Source organism: Podarcis muralis, chromosome 8 (assembly GCF_964188315.1).
Source record: "Podarcis muralis chromosome 8, rPodMur119.hap1.1, whole genome shotgun sequence".
Lineage (NCBI taxonomy): Eukaryota > Metazoa > Chordata > Lepidosauria > Squamata > Lacertidae > Podarcis > Podarcis muralis.
The window spans coordinates 54,265,906-54,289,146 of record NC_135662.1 but is presented as its reverse complement, the minus strand read 5'-3'; the positions used below and the strand labels follow the sequence as shown (position 1 = coordinate 54,289,146).

At 40.9% G+C, this 23,241-nt stretch overlaps 1 protein-coding gene across 1 annotated transcript; it reads left to right on the top strand.

Annotated features, from left to right (window-relative positions):
* The first annotated feature begins 2,981 nt into the window (after positions 1-2,981).
* CYB5A (cytochrome b5 type A) lies at positions 2,982-20,949 on the top strand. The gene is made up of 5 exons (XM_028737460.2): positions 2,982-3,261; positions 13,256-13,384; positions 15,058-15,087; positions 17,097-17,131; positions 18,991-20,949. Exons 1-5 carry the CDS (start codon positions 3,103-3,105, stop codon positions 19,067-19,069), a joined length of 432 nt encoding a protein of 143 aa, XP_028593293.1. The 5' UTR covers positions 2,982-3,102; the 3' UTR covers positions 19,070-20,949.
* Positions 20,950-23,241: the final 2,292 nt, after the last annotated feature.

The following is a 23,241-nucleotide window of genomic DNA, read 5'->3' as shown; positions in this document are numbered from 1 at the left end:
ATGCAGGAATCTAATCTAAAGCATCCATGTAGAAGTGTACAAGATGACATATTACTCCTAAAGTATTATGGATAATATATTTGTCTGTCTCAAGGGGATGGGGACTCAGCATTACGGCCACCCAAATTGTAGGAACAACTGGCATTTTGTAATGTGTGAATGCTATAGTAAGCATACAGATCTCTGCGTATTTTAGAAAACCATCTTCCTTTTGGTTTTTCAGCCAAACTTGTTTTTGGTTTTTAAACTAAACACTTGAATGTTTTAGACAGCAATCATATACTGTATCCACTCAACTGGGAATAAGCCCCTTTGAAAACAGTAGACCTATATAGCATTATACTGTTACTGAAGCAGTTTTTAATCCAAAGGAACTTTATTAGAGACTAATGGAGTTCACATCAGATTTCATACCTGCTCAATTGTGAAATATTTAACAGTTTTGAACTGACATAGTCTTGAATAGGTAAATAAGGCTCTAGAATAGAAAAACTGCCAAGAATCTTGCAGCACATTAAAAACAAATGACTACGATATAAAGTTAGAAACCTTTATAAACTGCAATTTAATTCAATTGCAACTGCTGAAACAGTGCTAGTGAGCAATCTTATGTACAAGAAGCTGGTGTAAAGCAAACTGGTGTAAATTAAGCTGATATAAATTTATACGAGATCCAAACTCTTCAGCAGCAGGGGTGCTACTGTCTAAAGCCAACCTAAGTCTGGCTGAGGGAAAACAAGTCTTTAAAATAGTGTTTGAGTTATACCATTGTTTCCCAAGTGGACTTAATACATATGTATCTATCAAGAACATAGATTCTCAGGCTTAATACCCTAGGGTATTCAACCACTTCAGATGGTTGCATATTAATGAGGCCCACTAGTTACAAAATGTGGTACTGGGACTGAGCCAGTCAATATGGTGGCAGCTGGAGATAAAATTTGGCATTATATGCTGGCAATTACTTACACTACTGTCAACTGATACCTAATACATCTTTGGAAATTGGTAAATTCTTTGCCATAGTCTTTTTTTTTTTGTAGCAAGGAGTTCCATAGCCCAGCTTTTTTCAGACTAAGTGCAAACATTTGCTGTGAGGTATTGTGACTCTCCAGGACGCGGGTGGTGCTGTGGGTAAAAGCCTCAGCGCCTAGGGCTTGCCGATCGAAAGGTCGGTGGTTCGAATCCCCGCAGCGGGGTGCGCTCCCGCTGCTCGGTCCCAGCGCCTGCCAACCTAGCAGTTCGAAAGCACCCCCGGGTGCAAGTAGATAAATAGGGACCGCTTACCAGTGGGAAGGTAAACGGCGTTCCGTGTGCTGCGCTGGCTCGCCAGATGCAGCTTTGTCACGCTGGCCACGTGACCCGGAAGTGTCTCCAGACAGCGCTGGCCCCCGGCCTCTTGAGTGAGATGGGCGCACAACCCCAGAGTCTGTCAAGACTGGCCCGTATGGGCAGGGGTACCTTTACCTTTACCTTTTTATTGTGACTCTCCAATTTAGGAAGAATTTGCTGATCCAGAGGCTCTAAATGGATTCTTTTATATTATCTCTTCCTACCTCCACATACCTCTCGATGTATTTTTTATTTTTTTTAAAAACCAAATGTCTGGTAATTTATTCTCCCATTCTCCAATTTGTACCCTATTCTCCCTGCTCCCCAAACCCCACTCTGCAAGTTTCTTTCATCCCTCCTCCCTGGTCCTTTTCACTTCTTTCTCCTATAACAGCTTTCCTCTTTTATCCCTTTCCTTTCTATTCCCACTTTGTTTGTTCATAATAAATATGAACTTCTTATCTCATTTTCTAATTTCCTTCAACATCTCTTCTGGCCCTTTCCCCTCAGAGGAAGCACTTCCTTCCCTTCTTTGTCTCCCTCTACTCAGCATGCTCTTCTTCTTCTTTGGCGATCACTTGTAGCCAAGTAAGATTGTCTTCCATAAATGTAAAGTGTTGCTGGTACTGGCATCAGTCCAATCAAAAGGGCTATGCCAGGGTTAGGGGCAGGGCAGTCTGTGGCACTCAGGCCCACCTGAAAGTGGCCCATGGTGGGTTCCTGGCTGGCTCACTGTTTGAGAAACAGTGATGTAGAGAATCCATATTTTGCAACTCCATAAAGTGTCCAAAGCAGATAACAACTCAACCGCTTCTTACATGTGCCACATAATACCGGTTCTGCATTTCAAAGAATTCAATCTTTTATTGTTACAGCAGCTGCACTTGCCTACTGACATCTGGTAGGCACCTCACTGTACTCTTTTAGGCAATTGCTAAAAGCATTTCAGTTTCAGGAAGCCTGCCCTGGTGTTGATGAGAGTTTGAATCTATTTATTTTCATTCTGTTTGATTCTTCTTTTAATGTTAATGTTTCTTGTTGATGTTATTATTTTGTTTTATCTGTTTTATAAACTGCTTTGAGGGTTGCTTTTACAATCAAGCGTAACAATTTGCTGGGCGAAAGATACCTGCATTGCAGGAGATTGAACTAGATGACCCTCTTAGTCCCTTCTTACTTTAAAATTCTATGATAATTTGTATGAAATAAAATAAATTAAACAAAAAAAGCAACACGGTAATAAGAAACACGTTTTGTAAGATGCTAAGGGGCTCCTTTTTGTTTTTGTTACATAATGTTTTTGTTTATTGATTTTTTGTTGTTTGTTATATAAGGCTGAAATCCAGGTAGCAACAGTCTAGTCTTCATTTCGCAGCATTGCGTGACTGTCTCTACTTCCCTATGTCAGCGTGAATGTTGTGCTTTGGTTTCCCCCTTCCTAGCTCTCTTTTTCTATCAGAAAAGAAAGCCGCCGCCTTGAGTTCTTGGAATCTGCGGAAAGGACAAACACATAAACAAACAAACCTACGAGCTTCTTAATTCCCACATCCCAACCAATGGGCAGCCAGCTAGGACAGCTTTCCCCGCCTTCCTCCGAGAAGTGGGCGGTGCTTCGTGATTACGGAGCTGGCGGCGGAAAGGTTCGATCTGCGCGTGCGCGAGGAGGCGAGGCTGTCCTGGGTCAGAGTTCCCAGTTGGAGATCTGCCGCCGCTGCTGCGCCCAAGGGTCAATATCTGCCAGGTTGAGAAGCGAAGCTAAGAGTTGGGGCGATGGCGAAGGTGAATGCTAGCGGCGACAGCAAGCCTGGAAAGGAGCCGTGGCGGGGTTGCTATTATACCCTCGAAGAGATCCAGAAGCACAATCACAGCCAAAGCACCTGGATCATCCTGCACCACCGTGTGTATGACCTCACAAAGTTTCTGGAGGAGGCAAGTATAAGGGGCTGGAAAGGTGGGGCTGCTGAGCTTGCAGGCGATTTCAGTCCTGTCGAAGAGGCGATGGGGGCTGGAGTAGTTCTGCACGATCATGCACGCTGGCAACTTGCTCTCAGCGAAAAGCTCCTCCTCTGGGTGTTTTGAGACGAGGGATAGACAGATAGATGGGGACCGTTCAGAGAGCAAGGGGGTGCTTCTGTTAAAGTGCTTCCTCGTAGGCGTTTTGTTATTTTTGCTGTTCGTCGAAGTGAGTTTCTGATCCTGTAGTGCTTTTGAAGATGAGAAAGTTCAGCTCACATAGCACATATTCCATCTGTATGGTTTGTTGCAAAGTAATATTTTATTGTATAGCAACTCAATTTTGTAAGAGACACTATCATTGTGGGATGAGCTAGATTGAACTGGAATAGCTTGGAAAAGCAAGGTTGCCAAATTTATGGCAAGCTTTGCAATGAAACTGTTGTAACCAGATGCTTACAGCCATTTCTTGCAAGCAATATGACACGGTTCATCCATCAGTTGTTCAAGTATAAAGGGTTGAGTAATGTCGTCTTTGTACTAATTAGCTGATTAGAAACAGCCCACGTTCATTGTATGTTCTAAGATTCTGTATTTAGAATTTGTGTATCTGTACAGTGCAATTTCTAAAATCCATAATGCTCCTGCTCTCCTACGGTGGGGAGAATCCAATGCAGACAATGCATTTGTCCTTCTGTTTCTGGGCATTTCCCCTCATTTTTTTCTATATTTTCCTTCCCACTAGAAATAATGGGAGAGAGAAAATGAGCTACACTCCTGAGCACATATAAATTTTGCACAGATATGGGGGAACCCCAATGGTTTTGGATCTTTTAGCCAGTAGAACCCTTCAAGGTATTGTGTGGGTGGAGAGAGGCGGGCACAAGATCTGTTGTATCTTGAGCCTGTCTTCCCATCACGTGACAGCAGTGGTCCCAATCTGGGCCTCTTCACTACACCAGTCTTGAGAACTGGCATAGCAAGGGGCCCAACATCTGCTCTGACTGGTGTAACCACAAGGGCTGCAGATGTGTCTGCCATCCCATTAAGTCCTGCTGCCGCCACCCACCTGCCTTCTTAGAAAGAAGTATGCTTGGATGACTAGCCAGAAGTTGTCACTTGTGGAATGTTCACTTATCACAGGGTGGGTTGTTTCTCCAAAGGAGTAAAAGAACATGTTACATCAACTTGGGAGTTGAATTGGAATCCCTTTGCTAGTGCTGTCTCCGCTTTATCACTTTCCTAGCATAGTTATGTTAAGCAAAGGATTCATGTTGGGGGCTGCAGTGAAGGATTGTGTCAATAGTATCTTCAGCACTGCAGTCCTGCACCTCTTTGCAACAAAGGGGTTTGGGTGGGTTTTAAATAGCAAGGAGGTACAGCTATGTACCTTGGTCCATTCATCAAACATACAGAACCGTTGCATTGATATACACCAGGGGTTGCCAACTTTTGGGCCTTCAGATGTTGCTGAACAGCAGCTCTGATCATCCTTGGGCATTGTCTAGGCTGGTTAGAGCTGCTGGGAATTGGAGCCCAATAACATCTGAGGGCCATAAGTTAGCCACCCTTGACAGAGACCTGCTTGCTAGTTGTAGCTAGGGAAGATGTTAAGGTTCATGCCATACAACTATTACAGCCCAAAAAATGACTGTGAGTCAGGGGATTGGGGAGCTCTTAAGGAAGTTTAGGATCTTTCAGTTGTCACTGTTGATTTAAATTTAATTCTATAAATAACTGAGCTGCTGTGTGTCATCTGCTGACTGTATTTCTTGGTACACCCATGTGCACTGATAAGAATATGGTTTAAACCTTCTAGCAAACTTTTTGCTAATTTCCGATCTTGTTCTCTGACAGCAATATCTTGGTTTCAATATTGCATGAAAGCCACCGGTGGCTCTTTCGCCTGTGAAATTGATTTTATGTAGCCATTTATTTCATCAGCTTATTCTGAGAAACTGATTGAAGATAGTATGCTATGAAGACACTTTCTCCTTTTTAGATATATTCTCACAAAACTTACTTCAATCACAAAAAAGGAAAAAAGTTGTTTCAAGAATTTTTTTTGCCACAGATAAACATAATTGCATCCCTCAGACATTGTGTGCAGATAACTTGTGCTAAACATGACGAAGCTTTTCAGGTTTGGGAAAACTGTAGCAAACTTCCTTTATAGTTTAAATTGTTTACGGTAGTAGGTAAACTATTGGGACCTGTAACAAAATACTGCATTGTTTCTTCACCTTCTGACTGGCATGCCCCTGTTCAGGGTCACAGCCTGTTCCAGTTCTAAACTTCTCCAGAGCATTATAGGCCAAAGGTCCCCAACATGGCACCCATGGGCACCACAGATGGATCTGCCAGGGCCCACTGCCCCTTCCAGTTTTTTAATTGTTAAGAAAAACAAGGGGTTTTGACTTCTCTTTTGTTACATAATGTGGGGTTCCTTGTTTGGGGTTGTATTTTATGTTTTGGGGTACGTAGGTATTTTGTCCTGTGGAGGGGATTCCAATACCCATTTTTCTTGAGTGAAATGAGTATTTTGTGGTGCCCACAACAGTTTCTTACATTTGAAAATGTGTCCCAATGATCAAAAATGTTGGGCTCTTCAATGCAAGATCCCTATTCATTCCTTCGCACCTGCTGTTATCAATTTTATTTTACAGCTGGCAGTCAACATTGTGTGTTTACTGACTGAGCTTATTCTCCATTTACCATTCTTAGTTTTTTAACATAGTTTTTAAAAATGAAGGGTGAAAACTATTTGGTGTGCTTCTGCCCCCTAAGCATGCTGGCACCTCCTTCTTGTTTCTCATTGGGGCCCTTTTGAGTCCATTCCTCTCAGTGCTCACCACTGAAATTTGCTGTGGAATGATAGTCTAGTTGGGTAGTTGTCCCAAGGCATGTGATAGGCATGTGAGAGCTCCTGTTTTAGTGGGGGGAATACTGTTTCAAGTCTCAAATGTAAATGAGGACAAACTTGTTTGCTCACCCTTTCACCTACCAGGTTGCAATACCAGGAACTCTTCTGACCCCTGTGATCAATAAGCCATCAGCACCAATAATTACAAAATGAGCAACCTTTGGCAAGAACCTAATCTTGACTATGTTTCATATTTGAGTTGAAACTGACCACATTTTGTTTTAATGTCTCTATACTGACAGAAGGGTTGAAGAGTGAAAGGTTGAATTTTTGAAGAAGGAAATCTGGCAGCTGCCCCCACCGCCATTAAAACTTATAGTTAAATATGTGGATAAACTTTTTTTCCTATCATAACTAAGCACATAAAATAATAGGAGATCAAGAGTCTTAAAAAAAACCTAAAATGGTCAGACCACCCCCACCCCATCTCAAATTAGCTATATTTAAAAGGTAGTGATATTAACAAATCTTTTCCAAGGATGTTCCCTGGTTAGCCTGTTGCGTAACTTCAGTACCAACACTAGGCACCTGCAGATTTAATATTGTTAATTGGTCACTGATAACTGGCAGCATCCAGAACAAGCCTCCCAGCTCATTTTTGGGAATGAACAGGATTTAGGGTGTGCTGGGTACAGATAATCTGCATTTAATAGGTATTGTCTTAATCTGCCTTCCTCCCTTCAATTCTACATGTGTTGCAGGAACTTGTAGTGCTCTCTTCTGAGTTTGAACTAACTGTAGCATGTGGTTATGTTCAGGTTCTTTGTGCTTTTTATGCACTGTGGTCTGATTTGCATGCAAACTTTTTTTGGGGGGTGATATTGGATGGGTTGCCCTCCTTTTGAGCAAGGGTTTGGCCTAGATGGCTCCGAAAGTGTTCCCAGATCTAGGATCCCATAATTCTATATAGAGAGTTTGATGCCATTGTATCTGTACACTTGCTTAAAAATAAATATTGCATTTTGCCTTTACAGGGTGGGGAACATAGGAAGCTGCCTTACACTGAGCATTAGTTCATTGCAGTCTTGATTGTCCTCACTGAGTGGCAGTGATTTAATTTGGGAGCTTCTTCGTGCAACACAGATGCTCTACTACTGAGCTTCTGCCATTCCCCAATATCATTCTGCCATGGGATTGGTTTTCTTTTGTTGGATTTAACTGATACGCCACTCTCAAACAGTTCCGACAAAAACCGGGTTCTCCCAGAAGCTTACTTGAGGTTCTTCATTGAGAAAATAGGCATTGGAAGACAACTTGCTTCAGAAAGAACAGTTCCAAATAACTAATCTTGGTCTGCATTGTGTAACCGCAGATGAATGCTTTGTTTTAGGGTGCATCTAGTTTGCATGGGACAGCAACTAGGCATGGTAAGCAAAGACTTCAGACCTGTGTAAACTGAGACTGTATAGAGTTTCCCACGCTAAAGTAGACTTCCAGACTAATCAATATGGAACACAAAGCTTCTTGATAGTATGAACTTTGAAAAAACCATTGGACCAAGCATTTTTATTTCAGCTTGCATGCAGAATTCATTTTTAATGATGGCATCTAACAGAATGCTTTAGATCTGTGCAGCTGCAGAGGAAGCTGCTCGGGCGCCTGAGGTGGCGTGCCCAGGGTCGGGGCGAGTCACCCATAGGGGCAGGGTGCATCGCAGGGCCTCCAGAGTCTGCCTGCCTCCTCCCACTCAGTTGCCCTACAGCTGGGGAGGGGGAGGCAGCGGGCGGACCGTGTGGGCAGCGTGGAGTCTCTGTGCGCCCATGCCCCTATGGGTGCGTCTCTCCCAGACATGTGGCTCGGGTGCTTTGCAGGCCTTGCTTAGATTACTACAATACATATGCAAATTGCTGCCTTAAGGCACTTCAGGCAATACACATGGTTAATCCTAAATAGAGCTACAGTGGTACCTCAGGTTACATACGCTTCAGGTTACATACGCTTCAGGTTACAGACTCCGCTAACTCAGAAATATTACCTCGGGTTAAGAACTTTGCTTCAGGATAAGAACAGAAATCGTGCTCCGGCGGTGCGGCAGCAGCAGGAGGCCCCATCAGCTAAAGTGGTGCTTCAGGTTAAGAACAGTTTCAGGTTAAGTACGGACCTCCGGAACGAATTAAGTACTTAACCTGAGGTACCACTGTACAAGAAAGGTAGGTACTGTTGCTGGCAAAGCTTTGGAAGTTGATCCACCACTGTCACTGTTTCACCCCTTTGCTATCCTGTATATAGGAATGGGGTGGACTCCTCTGAAGGCTGTAAGTGTTTCTGCAGTCTTTATCTATGCCTGGTAGGTGGAACCCTTTGTTCCCTTCTCTTTTGATTGCTCCTTTACTTAGGTGATGGGGAAGGTGCCTCTGCCTCCTGAGACGTGGCCAGCACTCCTGAAACATCCCCCTCTGGGCAGATAGAGCCACTCCCAGTATCTGACAGATCTGGAGTGAGTGCACCACAGAGAGGCTCTGTCAAGCTAGAAAAGGAGGCAGGGACAGAGAGGGAGGCAGAATTCACAGCTTGGGGACGGAGAAGATATGAGAAGATTGAGGAAGCTGCCACCCCCCCCCCCCCCGCCACTCCTCACTAGCAGATTCTTCGGCATCTGGCAGAGGCTTCCACATCCCACTGGAGCCTTTTCCTGGGTCCTTGGCCAATCCTCCACCTGATTCAGACAGCCCTTTACACTGTATTTCAGCAACATAAGATCTTCATTTGTGATGTAAGGAACATATTTATATTTCACAAAGAAAGTGAACAAGCTGAGACAGGCAGGTTCAACTTGAGCAAAGTTTATATGAAACTGAAATTACCCTGATGTCACACGGCTGGTTGCTACATTTGAAAGGCAGCTCTCAGTTCATACTCAACTCTAGAAGTCCCTGCAGGCTGCAGTCAAGACTTGCAAACTGTGCAAGTGCTTCATGGTTCCTCCTATTAATGTGTCTTTTTTTATTTATTTAAGGTACCCACTTTACTGCGGTCCCACTTTACAAATTTGGTCTTTGACCTGGGTATGACTTACAAGACCACTCCCAATTCTTGTGGGAAGTGTAAACCCATTGGATGTACATTAGCACTCTTGGATAAACCCAGAAAATTTTACACAGAAAGCAAATAAAAAGAAATTAGGTTGTCATTAAAGCCTGTGAAAGTCAACTGGTGTCTATTATGCTGATGGAAAAACTTTTGGGGAACTATTCTGCTTTTGGGCAACAGGAGAAGGGAACTGTGATCTCTGCTCTGACATATGAACTTGTAGGCTAAGATCTAACATTTAAAAATGACTGCTACAGCAGTGTTGTAAAGTATGAGTGCTGGCTTGCAGACTTGTTCACCATCATTGCATTTTTTTTTTGCAGTTGTGGCTCTCATAAAAGGTACTTGTGTGTATGCAGCCAGGATTTTAAGAGCTATGTATCAGACTTTCCCCTCTCCTCACAAGTTTAATGCGTTAAAAGGTAGTTTGTATGTTTTGGGAGAAGAGTATCTAGTATGCTTTGAAAAAAGAAAGAAAAGGAAAAACTGTTTGTGTAGTAACATGACTTTGCCAAAGTCACTCGTTTATTTGTTACACTTACACCCTTGATATTTTAGTTGTATACTGTGGTACCTTGGTTCTTGACGTTAATCGTTCTGCGAGTCCGTTCAACTCCCGAAACCGTTCGAAAACCAAGGTGCAGCTTCCGATTGGCTGCAGGAGCTTCCTGCACTCAAGCGGAAGCCACGTCGGATGTTTCAGCTTCCGAAAAACGTTCGCAAACCAGAACACTTACTTCTTGCAGTGTTCGGGAACCTATTTGTTCGACAACTAAGCTGTTTGAGAACCAAGGTACTCAAGATATTTTACAATCTTTTATTTGTGAATTGTCCCACATACACAAATGCTTTTTGAATAATCTGTATTAGGCAACCGCAAGAATTAGGATGGCTAACCTGTGGCCTTCAAAAGGTTGCCTACAACCCCCTTCATCCCTGATGATTGACCATGCTGACTGGGCCCAAAGGGAGTTGTAGTTCACAACTGCTGGAGGGCACCAAGTTGGCTACCTGTGCCCTAGAGGCTGCTTCTACTTGGGTTTAAAATGTGTAGAATGGTGGTATTTTTGAGAACGTGTTATTTGTGTGTCAAGGGAGTGTCTCATCTGCTTTTTCCACTGTTGCTTCCAGTGGTGCTATTGTCTAGTGTGGAATGAAGTGAACAGAGCTCACATTTGTGTTAATTGCTGAAAGAAGCCATTTATCATCCAAACAGAAATAAGTTTCTTATCTTTCCATGTGTATCTAGTGAATACTTTGAATTCCAAGGACTAGCAGGTATGTGAATATTTTGAAGAGATAAGAAACCAAAACATTGTTTCTACACCTGGAAAGATTTACACATACGTACAAGAGTTTGGTGGGGTGTTTTTGCTTTTGTTTTGCTTTTACTTCACTGCTTTTTCTCCATGGAAAATATGTAGCTATTCCGCAGGTTATCTACAATATATATAATCTTTATCAGTACAAATCATCTAAGGAGACACAGGTCCAAACCTTAGTACAGTTCTTTGTACTAAGGAATGTTGGGGTCTTGGTCTGTGACTTTGAGATCTTCTCTCAGTTCAGAAGAACATATAAAGAGGCCACTGGATCAGGCCCATGGACCACATATTCCGGCATTCTGTTCTTACAGTGGCCAGCCAGTAGCATTTGACAGCACAGTATATTTTTGCTTCTTTACTTCTGGACTGACCTAAAGATTACCCAGGTGAATGCGTCTTGTGCTGTCAAAGGGAAAACTGTTTTAAATCTGATCATATTTCTCCTTTTCAGTATTTTTAATATTGCTCTGTGCCTTACAATTCAGAACAGGAAGCTTTCTCTCTTCAGTTCATGCTCCATTAAAAAATGGATCACTTCATGAAATCACATTTCATTGCAGCTATTCAACTTTTTTTCAGTATAGATGTACTAATAGGAGTTTGGGCTCATCATCTCTGAAAAGTTGTGTAAGTTACACTTTGTTGTCCAACCTGTTTTCTGGATTCAGTTTGCTGAATGCTCTGTAAATCTCACATCAATCAGCTTCAGCGTCGTTCAAGACCTTTGCTCTACTCCTTTGCTTGGATAGTTATCAGTACTGATTCAAGGGTAGGATTTTGTCATTCATATTTGCACGTTCGCTTTGACTTGCATAATCTCTCTCCAGCATGCACTTCCTTAACCTTTTGGGGATTGACGGCCACATGTAATCTTTGCTCTACACACTTGTGTAACTTTTTGCCCCATTTTGCTTAGTCACTGTGCATAAGCACTGTGCACTTTCTTCACCCAATTATTTTTTTTTATGCAAAGAAACTTAGAAACTTTTACAAGTTTATCACTTTTAGGCAACAAATAGTACCTACGCGTGTGTTTTTAGAATGTTGCCAGGGCATCTCTAGACAGGAGTGTTTTCTTTTGAATGGTTTGATATGGGGAAATTGAGAAAGTTGCCTACATATTTGCCTACATACTGCCTTGCATATGTGCTTTCCTTCCCATTCCTCTCGAAGTCCTGAAATGACAAGACTAGGAAATGTGGTTTTGTTTTGTTAGTGTTTTCAACTACTCTTTGATTTAAGAGCTGCATTGTCGGTTATGTGTGAAATTAATTCTGGAATAAGATCTTGGCTAAACAAGTGCTTCAAATGCCTGACTCGTATGAAGTGCTCTCAGGGTTAAAAACATCTTTATTTTTATATAATGAATGTTATAGTACTTAGGTGGAGCAGCATTTACAGGATCATATAACGTGGATTAAGAACTTCACTCATCCCCTTTTATGCAATAAGAATGAGTTAAACACAGGCAGATTGGACTTCTGCACTGGCAGAGGGCCCACTGCCAGTGGGGGAGGCTGGGTCAAACTTCACAGTGGGAGTGCCAGAGAGAAAGAGAGTGCATATTTATTTAGTGGTGTGTTTTTTAAACCCTGCCTTTTAGGAAAGCTTTCTCCTACACATGGCTCTTTGTGTGTGTGTGTGTGTGTGTGTGTGTGTGTGTGTGTGTGTATACACACACACAAAACATTCACAACCACAGCACAATCAATCAACAACAATCATCACTAGGTAAGTTAATTTTAAGACATTTAAAACGTAACAGCCTGATAAAACCATAAAATGACAGAGTAGCACTACAGAAACTGCAGCATGATTTTTTTAAATTCTTCAGATTATGAAAATGCAGTTACAAATCAGTTTTGATGCCCACAGAAGCACCTGCACAGTTGGGGCCTGCCCGTTCCCAACTGGAATGGAGTTACACAAATATGGTGGCTTGCCAGCCTAATTGGTTTGGTTTTACTGACAAGCATGCTGCTGGCAGTAGGGCTGTGGAAACTCTTCTTAAAGTGCCATTAGACTGATATGGGCGAAAGTGAGGCTTCAAGGTAGCCAGTCCCAACCTGTGTTTCAAATGAACAAGGCACATCTTTGGGGGACTTGATCAGAAGCTGCTGCAAATATTGCAGTTGTAAGACATAAACCAGCCAACAATTAAAAATACATTTTTATGAAGGACAGTATAAAGCTGGATGATTGAACTTTGTTTTAATCACAAGCACAGATATATTCTAGTGGTATTTTCCTTGTGTCAACAATATCTTTGTGTCTACAATATCTACATATCTACAATACTGATGGTAGTTGCTGGGCAAAATAGTGTTCTTCTGTGTGCTCAACATTTCCAAAAAACAAGAACCATATGCACACTTGTTATGCATCTAATATTAGAATTTAGGGCCATTCATTGATAGTGATTGGCAGCCAGTTTGGCTTAGAAGTGTACTTTCAGCGGCTCAGGTCAACATTTTGTGCATCTAATGAAGTGGACAATGCATGAAAACTCATGCCATAATACATTTGTTAGTTTTTAAGGTACTACCAGATTCCTTGTTGAGCATGCAATCTGTCGCAGTTCCATTTGTGAAATTGACAGCTTTAAGATGTACTGATACCTATTGGGACAGAAAGCTTTTAAAAACTATTTGTAAAGTTCATGGATACTTATTCATATGTTGTTTTCTTACAGCACCCAGGTGGTGAAGAGGTTCTAAGGGAACAAGCGGGAGGAGATGCTACAGAAAGTTTTGAAGATGTTGGCCATTCCACAGATGCCAGAACATTGTCAGATACATTCATTATAGGAGAACTTCATCCAGTAAGTGCACTTTCCATGTACAGAACGTGTGCTTTCTTTTACCTGTATATTTCTCCATATTTTTAAAACCTTAATGAACATATTAAATTGGATGCTGCGATGCAGTGTTCTGTGTCAAGTTGTAACTTTGTAATTTGGGATTAAAAATGTTTGTGCAGTAAAGCAGGTTATCAGTACCTCCCATCAGTTGATGACTTTTTTCAGTGTACAGTTTATTAGTGCTTCTCTGCAAGTTCTAAGCTATTTTTTAGGTTTTAAGTTTTTTGTTTTAAAATAGTTGGTTCCTGTGTTCAGGATGGATTGGGAAAGTGAGAAATAAATAACAGTTAAGAAGCAAAATAAATAAATAAGTAAAACAGCAATAAATTGGCAGTGGCACTAGAAGTTTAAAACCAAGCTTGTGATTTAGAAGAGACTGATCTGAACACACATTTGCTGCACTGCAAGACATTTGAGTCCAGGGCAACAAATGTATGCCCTTCAGCAACACTTAATGTTATATCTGAACCAATTACTCTTTGCTAAGATCCCACCAATGCAGTTCCCGTAGCTAACCACAGGACTTATCCTGATGGCTGTTAAATTCTAGCACTAACTGAAACAGTCTTCAGTTTCCAAAATTCTCTGCACATCAGAGAACTTGCCAGTGTGTGTGTGTGTGCATATGCATGCATGCATGCACGCACGCACGCACGCACGCACAAAGGTGCTGTCTCTTTTGGTTGGGTAAAGGACAAACTCTACCCAAGTCCTCTGACACTTAACAGAGGACCTAGGAAATGATCGGGATCATTTATGCATTTTGTGCAGAGAATTAGTAGTGTTGCCAAGCTATTTCTGCCAGGTATGTCTGCATGGCAATTCCTGCATTCTTTCCTTTCATCATATTTAGTAGGATACACAGCGGTATAGTGTTTTGAGGTTACGTCTCTAAATCAAGCCCCTTCATGCAGTTACCAAACTAAAGTTTAGACTGGTGCGTTTGATATTTCTGGAGCTGGTACATGAAGAAATTTGCTTCTGTTTAGCATGTGATAAGCTACTGTAATGGGTGTTCAAAGTGCACTGATACTTGCTGTGTTCCATGCAAAAGTGCCTTCATGACTTTAGTACTGGAATCAAGATGCAGTTACAAAGTCCGCTTTTTCAAAAGAGCCAAACAGTTCCTCCTGTTTCATAACACCCCTGTGTCTAAAAGGCATTAGAAGCTTTGTAGAAAACTGATCTTGGCATCAAAACATTGCTGCAAGATTTATTTTTAATAATTTTGTTTCCTTTGCTTTTTTAAAAGTCTTCCACCCACACTTAACTGTTCTGTTATGCTAAAAGATCTGTTATGCTGGAGGACTTGAAAGTAGCTCGTGTGCTACCAGGGAGCATTTAATCAAGCTACAGTAATGTTTATCTCATGTGGAGATAATGTGGAGCAACTTTTCTGGAGGCAAACTCAAAATACGTTTGGTAGAATAAAATTGGATAAGGAAGCACGTTGAAAATTATCAGCAAATACTACAAAGAAGATAGGTTGCGAAATGCTTTTAGAATGTATGTGTATCCATATATTCACTAATCAACAGGGTGAAATTTACTGTACTAGTTTTACATGTATAAATAACTTTTGGTATTTTGGGGCATTCTACATTGTGTTGCTTATCACTGTTTTTGTGTTGCAGGATGACTGGAAAAAAGTTCAGAAACCAACGGTAAGCATTCCACTTTAAAGCCATCGCACCATGTTAATGTTTGGCAGCAGTGATCTGTGTTACATGCAGTGCTGGCAGGGACTTTAACTAATGTTAAACATCTGTTGCTCCTTCCTGTATCAGCTTGGGAAGAACAGCAAGCAGGGCGCTGTTGCTCTTGTGTCCTGCTTACGGGATTCCCAGCAGCATCTACTGTGCCGTAGTGGGAAATATGAGACTGGACTTTATGCGAGGGTGGTCTTATGTTTATGGGAAACAGTTCTACAAAATCTTAAGCATGCTAAGTGGCCTAGAACCAGCTGATGCAAGGCTTCACACAGTGTGCACTAAGAAGGTTCTGCAGCCATTCTCATGTTTCTGTTTGTGCAAAAGGCTATGTAGAAGTCTTTGCACAAGTGGAAGTGGAAGAACATCTGATTTCACTCTCCTCAAACAACATTCTAGCACGAGGCATACAGCAATCCTTCCTTGAACAAGAAGGCACCTTGGGTGGTATTCAACTAAATAATTCCGAGCTTTCCCTCCTCCATGCCCCTGCCACCCCCAATTCTACTTCGAAGGGTTGGGCAAACCCTCAGGGCAGATTTAAGGGGCATGTGGGGTAAGGAGAGGGGAAGAACTTTTTTGCTGCACAAGGATAAACAATTGTGCTGATGGAATACCCTCCCCTTAGCGATGCTTTTAATATAACCTCTTCTGTGCACAGAAAGGCACATCTGGTCCAGCTTTTAGTACTGAAAAAGGAGTTTGAGTCAGCTTTTTCAGATATGAAAATAATACTCTTCAATATTGCAAAGTATTCTAATGCTTACCAATACTGAACAACAGCTGACATTCTTCAAAAGTAGAGGTCTGACCCATGAGACTCAAGTGCTGTGTTGTGCACACTGAAGAAGAAAAAAGTAGATGCCATCTAAATCAGTATTGTTCACATTGAATGGCAGTGGCTCTCCAGGGAACGTCCCCTGCCTTGAAACCCTGAGCTAGTCTGACGTGGTACACGGCAGTCTCCTATCTCACTATTATATCAGCCCCTTTATTCAGAATCATGAGGACTGGAATCTGAAATCATGGAGAAACCCTTCTAGTCAGTTTGGTTAAAACTGAGTTAGGTAGACCATGATTTTGACTGTATATAATAAGGGAGCTTCCTATGGTCCATGAAAGGTGATGATCCAGAGAATGCTGATATGGTTTACATCTGAAGATTTTTTAGCAGTTCTGTTCTGCTATCAGAGTACTTTGTCAGGCCTTGACAGATAAGCAGTTCAAATGTGAGCTGAGTGGAAAGTCTCTCTCCAAATCTTTCTGCATTGCAGAAACTGTTAAGAGGATTCAAGAACTGCCCTCCTGGATCAGGCTTGAAGAGCCACCAAGTCCATCATTTTCCTGCTGAGTGGTGGGCAGTCAAATACTCAAGAGACTCTAAGAAACTGGGGAAGATGGTGATGATTAATTCCCTCCCATTTGCGCAGCATGTGTTTTCCATAGGCATTTCTGTCTCTGAACATGGAGATTGCAATTAGCTTATCTTCCTCAAATGCTGCAAGAATAACAGAAAGGATCTAGAAGGTTAATCATATGACATTAACTGTGGATAAATTGTGGGGCAAGATTTAAGTGAGGGACACACTGATATAGTCCCAAGGCTGAAAAGTGTCCTTGTGGGTTGTAAGATGTTGCAATGAGTCCAGCCATTTATTGTCTAGCTGCTGTATTTTAGGTGTTGACTTTTAAACCAGAACATTGTGGGTTTTTTGCATGGCAACAAGAAGTCATTTCCAAAATTCAGAGAATGTAGCATATACTGCTGTAGCAGCAAGTGAGCACAGAGGGCTAATGATCATGATGAAAGGTTAGATGTGAAAGGTTACACCATATCAGAGGAAATCTGAGGAAGCAGTAGGTGAACACTCCATGTTAGTAATTGGCATGAGTTAGCTTTGTGACAAGAAGGATGGGCAGGAGAGACCAGTTAAGTCTAACTAATGTATTGCTTTGTTTTTCAGGAACCTTACATTACCACCCTTGATTCTAATTCCAGGTATTGTATGGCCTTCATTTAACAAGCCAATAGTGTTTTTCGTTTTAAAAATGGTATTCACAGTGCTTTTTTTCTAGGAAAATATGTGCCGGTACTCACCATGAAATTGTTACAGTAGGTGTCACACTTTTTAACAAAACAAAACAAAAAGAGGTGCCGGTACTGTGTACCCTTGAGTTCCCCCTGGGGGGGAAAAAGCACTGGGTATTCAGATAGGTTGACATCCGGTGACGTTCACTGCTTGTGAAAAATAAATTCACTCAGTGGAATTCTGGTTTCTCTCCCCCCCCCCCCCCCGTTTCCCATGCACCCGCAAAATCTGCTTGGAGGCGGTGTCACCCACCCCTCCTGACAAGCTTTTGAGGAGCAAGGGGGTGAGGAAAGAGAGGCCATGTTATGCAAGCGGAGGTTTGCTCGCTCCGTGTTGGCTTTCACCTTTACTAAGTAATTTTGTTACATTTTCATGATGCTATTATTATTTTTATCATTTTTATTACCCTGCTTTTTTGGCTTACAGATAAAAACAAGAATAGCTAAAAACATAGAAAAAAATCATTAGAAAACATTAATATATACATTAAAAATCTGAAGACAATTGGAAATGGGGTCATATTTGAAGTCTAATGCTTGCATGTGTGTAATTGTTTATTTAACAGGACTAGGCCACATTGTGTTTATTGAAAGAGCACCCTAACTCTGCATCTGGCACATATTTATTTGTTTATATAAAATGTATAGCTTGCCTTCTGGTGACTGCCTCACTGCTTCAAGCCCACTGTCTCTAACAGACTCGTAGAAACTTGCCAGTGCTTGGGTCTTGGGAATCTTAGGTTGCATTTGGAAGGCCACATATTTTGAAAGTGTTTTCATTATATTTGCTTTTTTCACTCTTACTTCAGGATTACATTTCCTAACAAATGTTTTTTAAAAAACTTGTGTAGCTGACTTAATTCAGTCGACCTTCTGGATAAAAAGTTCATTTTGGTCTCAAGCTTTTGTCCTAAAGTCTTCAATCCAGCCATATATTTGCTTGCATTTCCACCAGTAGTTCAGAAAAATATTCCTTTGTCCAGGTCATGAATATGAGGAAACCTGTGGCCTCCAGCTGCCATCATCCTTGCTAAGTTGACCATATTGGCTGGTGCTGATGGGAGTTAGGAATCCAGCAACAACTGGAGGGCCACAAATTCCTCATCTCTTTCTTAGCTCAATGTGACTTCATTATAGTTTGCCAAAAATCATATGCAACCTTTACTTAGTTGACTTAACTATATTATCCATTGTATTTCACTTCAAAGTGTTTATGATCTGCTGCTGTCAGACCTAGGATAAAGCCTTAGCCAAAAGTTCAGTTTTTCTCAAGTCCATCATATAAAAGCTAATGGATATTTGTATCAAAGTAACTTTATTCTGTTTTATTTATATTTATTGAGTTTTTTAATACAAAAAGAAAGAGCAAAAAAACAACACCGTACATCCTACCCAAACGAAAACACACAAAAATACACTATTATTTACACAAACATAAATCCTTCCCTCCCCCAATTGGCTCGCATTCTGATTTAGCCCTTGGAAACATAAAAGCTCTTCCCACCACCACACCCCACAACTTCCTTATTGTTTAAGTTTGATATAATCATTGCACTCTTTAGATTTTGGATTTTTATCTCTTTATAACATTCCTAGATAATGTTGTTCTTTCTACTTTACTCCTTTAATCTAAACATAACAACATATTCTTTATGGAACAATATTTGACCATGTATTCTTTAAAGCATTGCTATTCTAGTCTTAAGTTTTTGGTTTGTCTGCATTCTGATATATCAGAATGTATCAAAGTAACTTTTTGTTTCTTCTAGCACATGGTCCAACTGGGTGATTCCAGCTATAGCAGCAATTATTGTGGCCCTTATGTACCGTTTCTACATGATGGAGTAATCAACATATTGAGAAGCTATAAAGGAACAGACTGTTTTGGGAAAGAGAACCAAAAAATGCATCTGAACCTTCACATCAAGACAGTATCTGAGAACAACTTTCAAATTCCATCCTACTCTTTCCCAGAAAGCCAAAATAGGTTGCTTCAGCAATGCACTTTTTAACTGTGCCTTTCACGTAACTGTTTTTAAGTGCTAAAAATTCAGAGGTCTCTTTTATATCATAATGTTCATCAATTAACTATCTGATATTATCACAACATTTCTTAAAAATAAGACCACTCATTTTATCTATGTTATCAGTATGATACAAGGACACTAATGCTTAAGGCTTGTCTGGGTTTTCTATGAGTTGTTTGGACTTCTTTTGCTAAAAACATTAGCAGAGGTTGTGTCTATGCAAATTCCTTCCATTTTTTTGGCCTTCATTTAGAATTTTCTAATGCAAGGACCCGCTTTCCATCAGTTTCATAGGTATAATTTGTATATTTTCTCCCCCCCAAAAAGTCATAGTAAGCTTTTGGTATGGAAATGAGACTTAAGGCATATGTATATTTTTTCAATTTAAAACACCGTATTTTCCCATGTATAAGACGAATTGTTTTTATTTTTAAAAAATGCTTAAATATGGGGGTCGTCTAATACACAGATAATTCAGATGTTGGATGGACAATTGGTGACTGCTGCAAGGTCTGCTGGCAATTGGCTGCTGCGGCAGTTGGGCGTGCAACTGGCGGACAGACGATTGTTGGCTTTGTCGATGCGTGCAATTGTCAGGCGGGTCAACAACTCTGGGCAATCTCCCCCCATTTCCTCAATTTGGAGTCCCCCAAAATAGGGGTCATCTTATACACGGGGGCGTGTTATACACGGAAAAATTACGGTATTTCCATGGCTCCAAAGATTCCACTAGGTAGCATGGCCAGTTCCAGCCCCACAATCAGCAGCCCTTCAAACTTGATTCAAAATGTTAACAGAACAATTCAGACCAGTTCTCTTCTCCACCCCAACCCCCCAAAAAACTGTGTGAAAGTGTCTTCTGCTTGCAAAGTGGCATCTCTGGATCAAAGCTCCTGTCCTATGATGACTAGGTGATAAAATATATTGGGCTGTACTAAATGCTGCTGATCGGCAACAGATTTCCACTCACACAATGGAACTTCCCCCTCTGCTGTCCTTTGCAGCCCCCTGTGCACCCTCAAAATTTGCTCCATGGGGTTGGCGGACCCTGCAGAGCAAATTTTAAGGATTCACGAAAGGGAAATCCTGTTGTAGGAGTAAAACTCCACGTGCAGCATTGGAGGCAACCCATTGCATGGCCTACCTGGAATTTTGTTAAAGGAGCAAGAGAGGGAGAAAAAATCCAGGGAGGAATTCCACATAGCTTGTCTGAAGGAATGATCTACTCTTTCCTCCCCCTACCCCGCGCTGTTTCGGAGGGGCAATGCAAATTGTGGTGGGGGTCGGGAGCCCCGTTGTGCTTGCGGAAGTCCTTGCATGGGTTACCACTGGTTAGATTAGTTAGTTGAATGTGGGCCCTGTCTTTGATTTTCCACTGCCTGTGTAAATTTCTTAAGTCTAAATGAAATAGTAGAGCTATTTTAATCAGAATCCACGTAATTGTGCAACTCTTAATCATCTTGCTTAATTATCCTTAATTAACTTGACACCTGTCTCTGATTTCTGTGTGATTTCTATGTCCTGCGGAATATAAGTAAAAACATATGTGACTTGCCTGTGCCTGTTTATTTTGATGAAATAAGGGTAGTTTGCATCATGTGCCCATTTTTGTTTTTCTTACCTGCGTGTATGTCACTTGCTAACAACATTTGCATTGGTCACATGGAAGATACTCCGGAATAAACTAAAATGTTTACTTTGTTGTTGTTGTTGTTGTTGTTGTTGTCCTTTATCACCAAGTTGTACCATCCATCCAGCCTCAAGCTCAGTTGATAGTAATGTAGTCGTTGAATGGGTCATAAAGAAATATGAACTGTAGCTAAAGCAACTGCTTTATGACTCCAAAATAATATTGAATTGGCCTAACAATGCATATCTAGATCTGTACTAACAAATGTTTTGTGGAAGTGCTTTCTCTATCAAAATCTAGAAAATTTCTATTTAATAGCGATCACAGGGGATTAATATTTCTAAGCTGATCTTATAGTAGGAACACCATTCATAGCCTTGCCGAGTGAAGGCCTTTCTGAGCATACCCAAAGGCATCTAAACTCTCCCCTTGTACAAACTAGTGCTTCCACTTTTAATTTCAAGAAATTATCCCTGGATGACCTAAATGCTATTACTGCTTGGCTGGTATTCAACTCTCATTTAAATTATGGAACATGACTAAGTTAGGTCTATTCATGTCAGTGGGTCTACTCTGAGTAAGCTTAGTTGAATACCACCTCGTATGTTTACAGTCTTTCATATTAATAATCCAGAATCTTCCAGCCTACTGTTATCATTACAATTGCTGATAATGTTATGGGAAACAGCCCTTTGTCTGAGAACATTTTTAATATAAAAGCTCAGAGAATAGTTGGAACATGTAGTTCTTCACTACTCTCAATGACACACTCATGTTTCTCCTGTCCCCTTGTGTAATAACATACTTTGGCCTTTTATGTGTACTTGGTGTGCACCCAACCCACTTGCATTCATTAAAAGCATTTCCACCCACTTCTTATTGGAAAACTTTAGTATTGGATTATGTCTTTGAATGCAATAACCAGTCAAACCTGTTTTCAATCTCTCTGGTTCCAACAACTTTATAGTAACAGAGCCAGCGTTTTCTCCTTGTACTGCATTATTTTACACAGCTCAGAATAGAAAACACAGAACAGGTTTTTTTGGAGCAAAAAGTACACTTTCAGAAGACATCTGAAGGCAGCCCTGTACTGGGAAGTTTTTAATGTTTGATGTTTTATTATATTTTTATATGTATGGAAGGCACCCAGAGTGGCTGGGGCAACCCAGTCAGAGGGGTGGGGTATAATAATAATAATAATAATAATAATAATAATAATAATAATAATAGACACTGTATTTGCATTGACAGCAAGACTAAACACCTTGATTTCAGCTGTGTTCACACATTTATACTTTGTCTGGTGCATTCCCACTGGTTAGGGAAGCAGTATACACACAATGTTACTCATAATCCCTATCTATCCTATATCTATTCTTTCTTATGAAATACTGTGTTTTCTGCAAATCACCTTTGATCAAAACTGAAGGGGAAAAAAATCTAGCTACTTTTAAAACCAGTAATGTTTCTGCATAGTATTTCTAGGAAGTAACAATGAGCTATCCTATATTCCTTGAATACTTCTCAAATAAATAGGTTTATTTTAAAGCACTTATATGCCGCTTAATATTTTATAAATCTCTAAGTGGTGTCCAACATGAATACAATAAACAATGTGATTAAAACAAACATAAAATGCAAAACCAGTAAAACTAGTATAAAAGCAGGAATCCAGAGAATTCAAATAAATAAAAACAGGGTTCAGTCTTCTGGATCCTGAGATGTCTCTACAAGACATCTGAAGCAACTGATGGTTGCTGCTTCACGTATTGAAGGGCATTCCATAGTACAGGGGCAGATATTGCCTCACAGATATCTCTGAAATGGGGCAATCTCCTTTAGGTCAATATGGAATTTGTTAATTTTAAAATTTGCATGTGCTATGCTTCCAGGGTACCTTGTTGTTGTTGTTTAGTCGTGTCCGACTCTTCGTGACCCCATGGACCAGAGCACGCCAGGCACTCCTGTCTTCCTAAACCTAAATCTTCCTAAATCTTTCAAAGATTTCAAAAGAGGTATGGAAATGTTAACTCATGAGGTACTTTTAGCATCTTTTTTGAACTGTGGTGGTCCAAAGGTACTGAGAAGATTGTGGTCTCTCTTAGGACTTAAAGCTTCCATGCACCTAACTTTCCTCAGCCGAGGTAATATTTACGAAATTTTTTTTGGGTATGAAAATATGTCAAACCCCAGAAATGGCCTGAAGAAAAATATAACACCTCCCCGCCCCAAGAGAGACAGACAAACAACGCCCCACAAAAAACCATGCCCCACAAAACATTAAAATAAGGCAAGCCTTGTTGCACCCCAAAGAAACAACCCAAAAAGACTGGGATCACCACCACTGACAGCATCCCCATCAG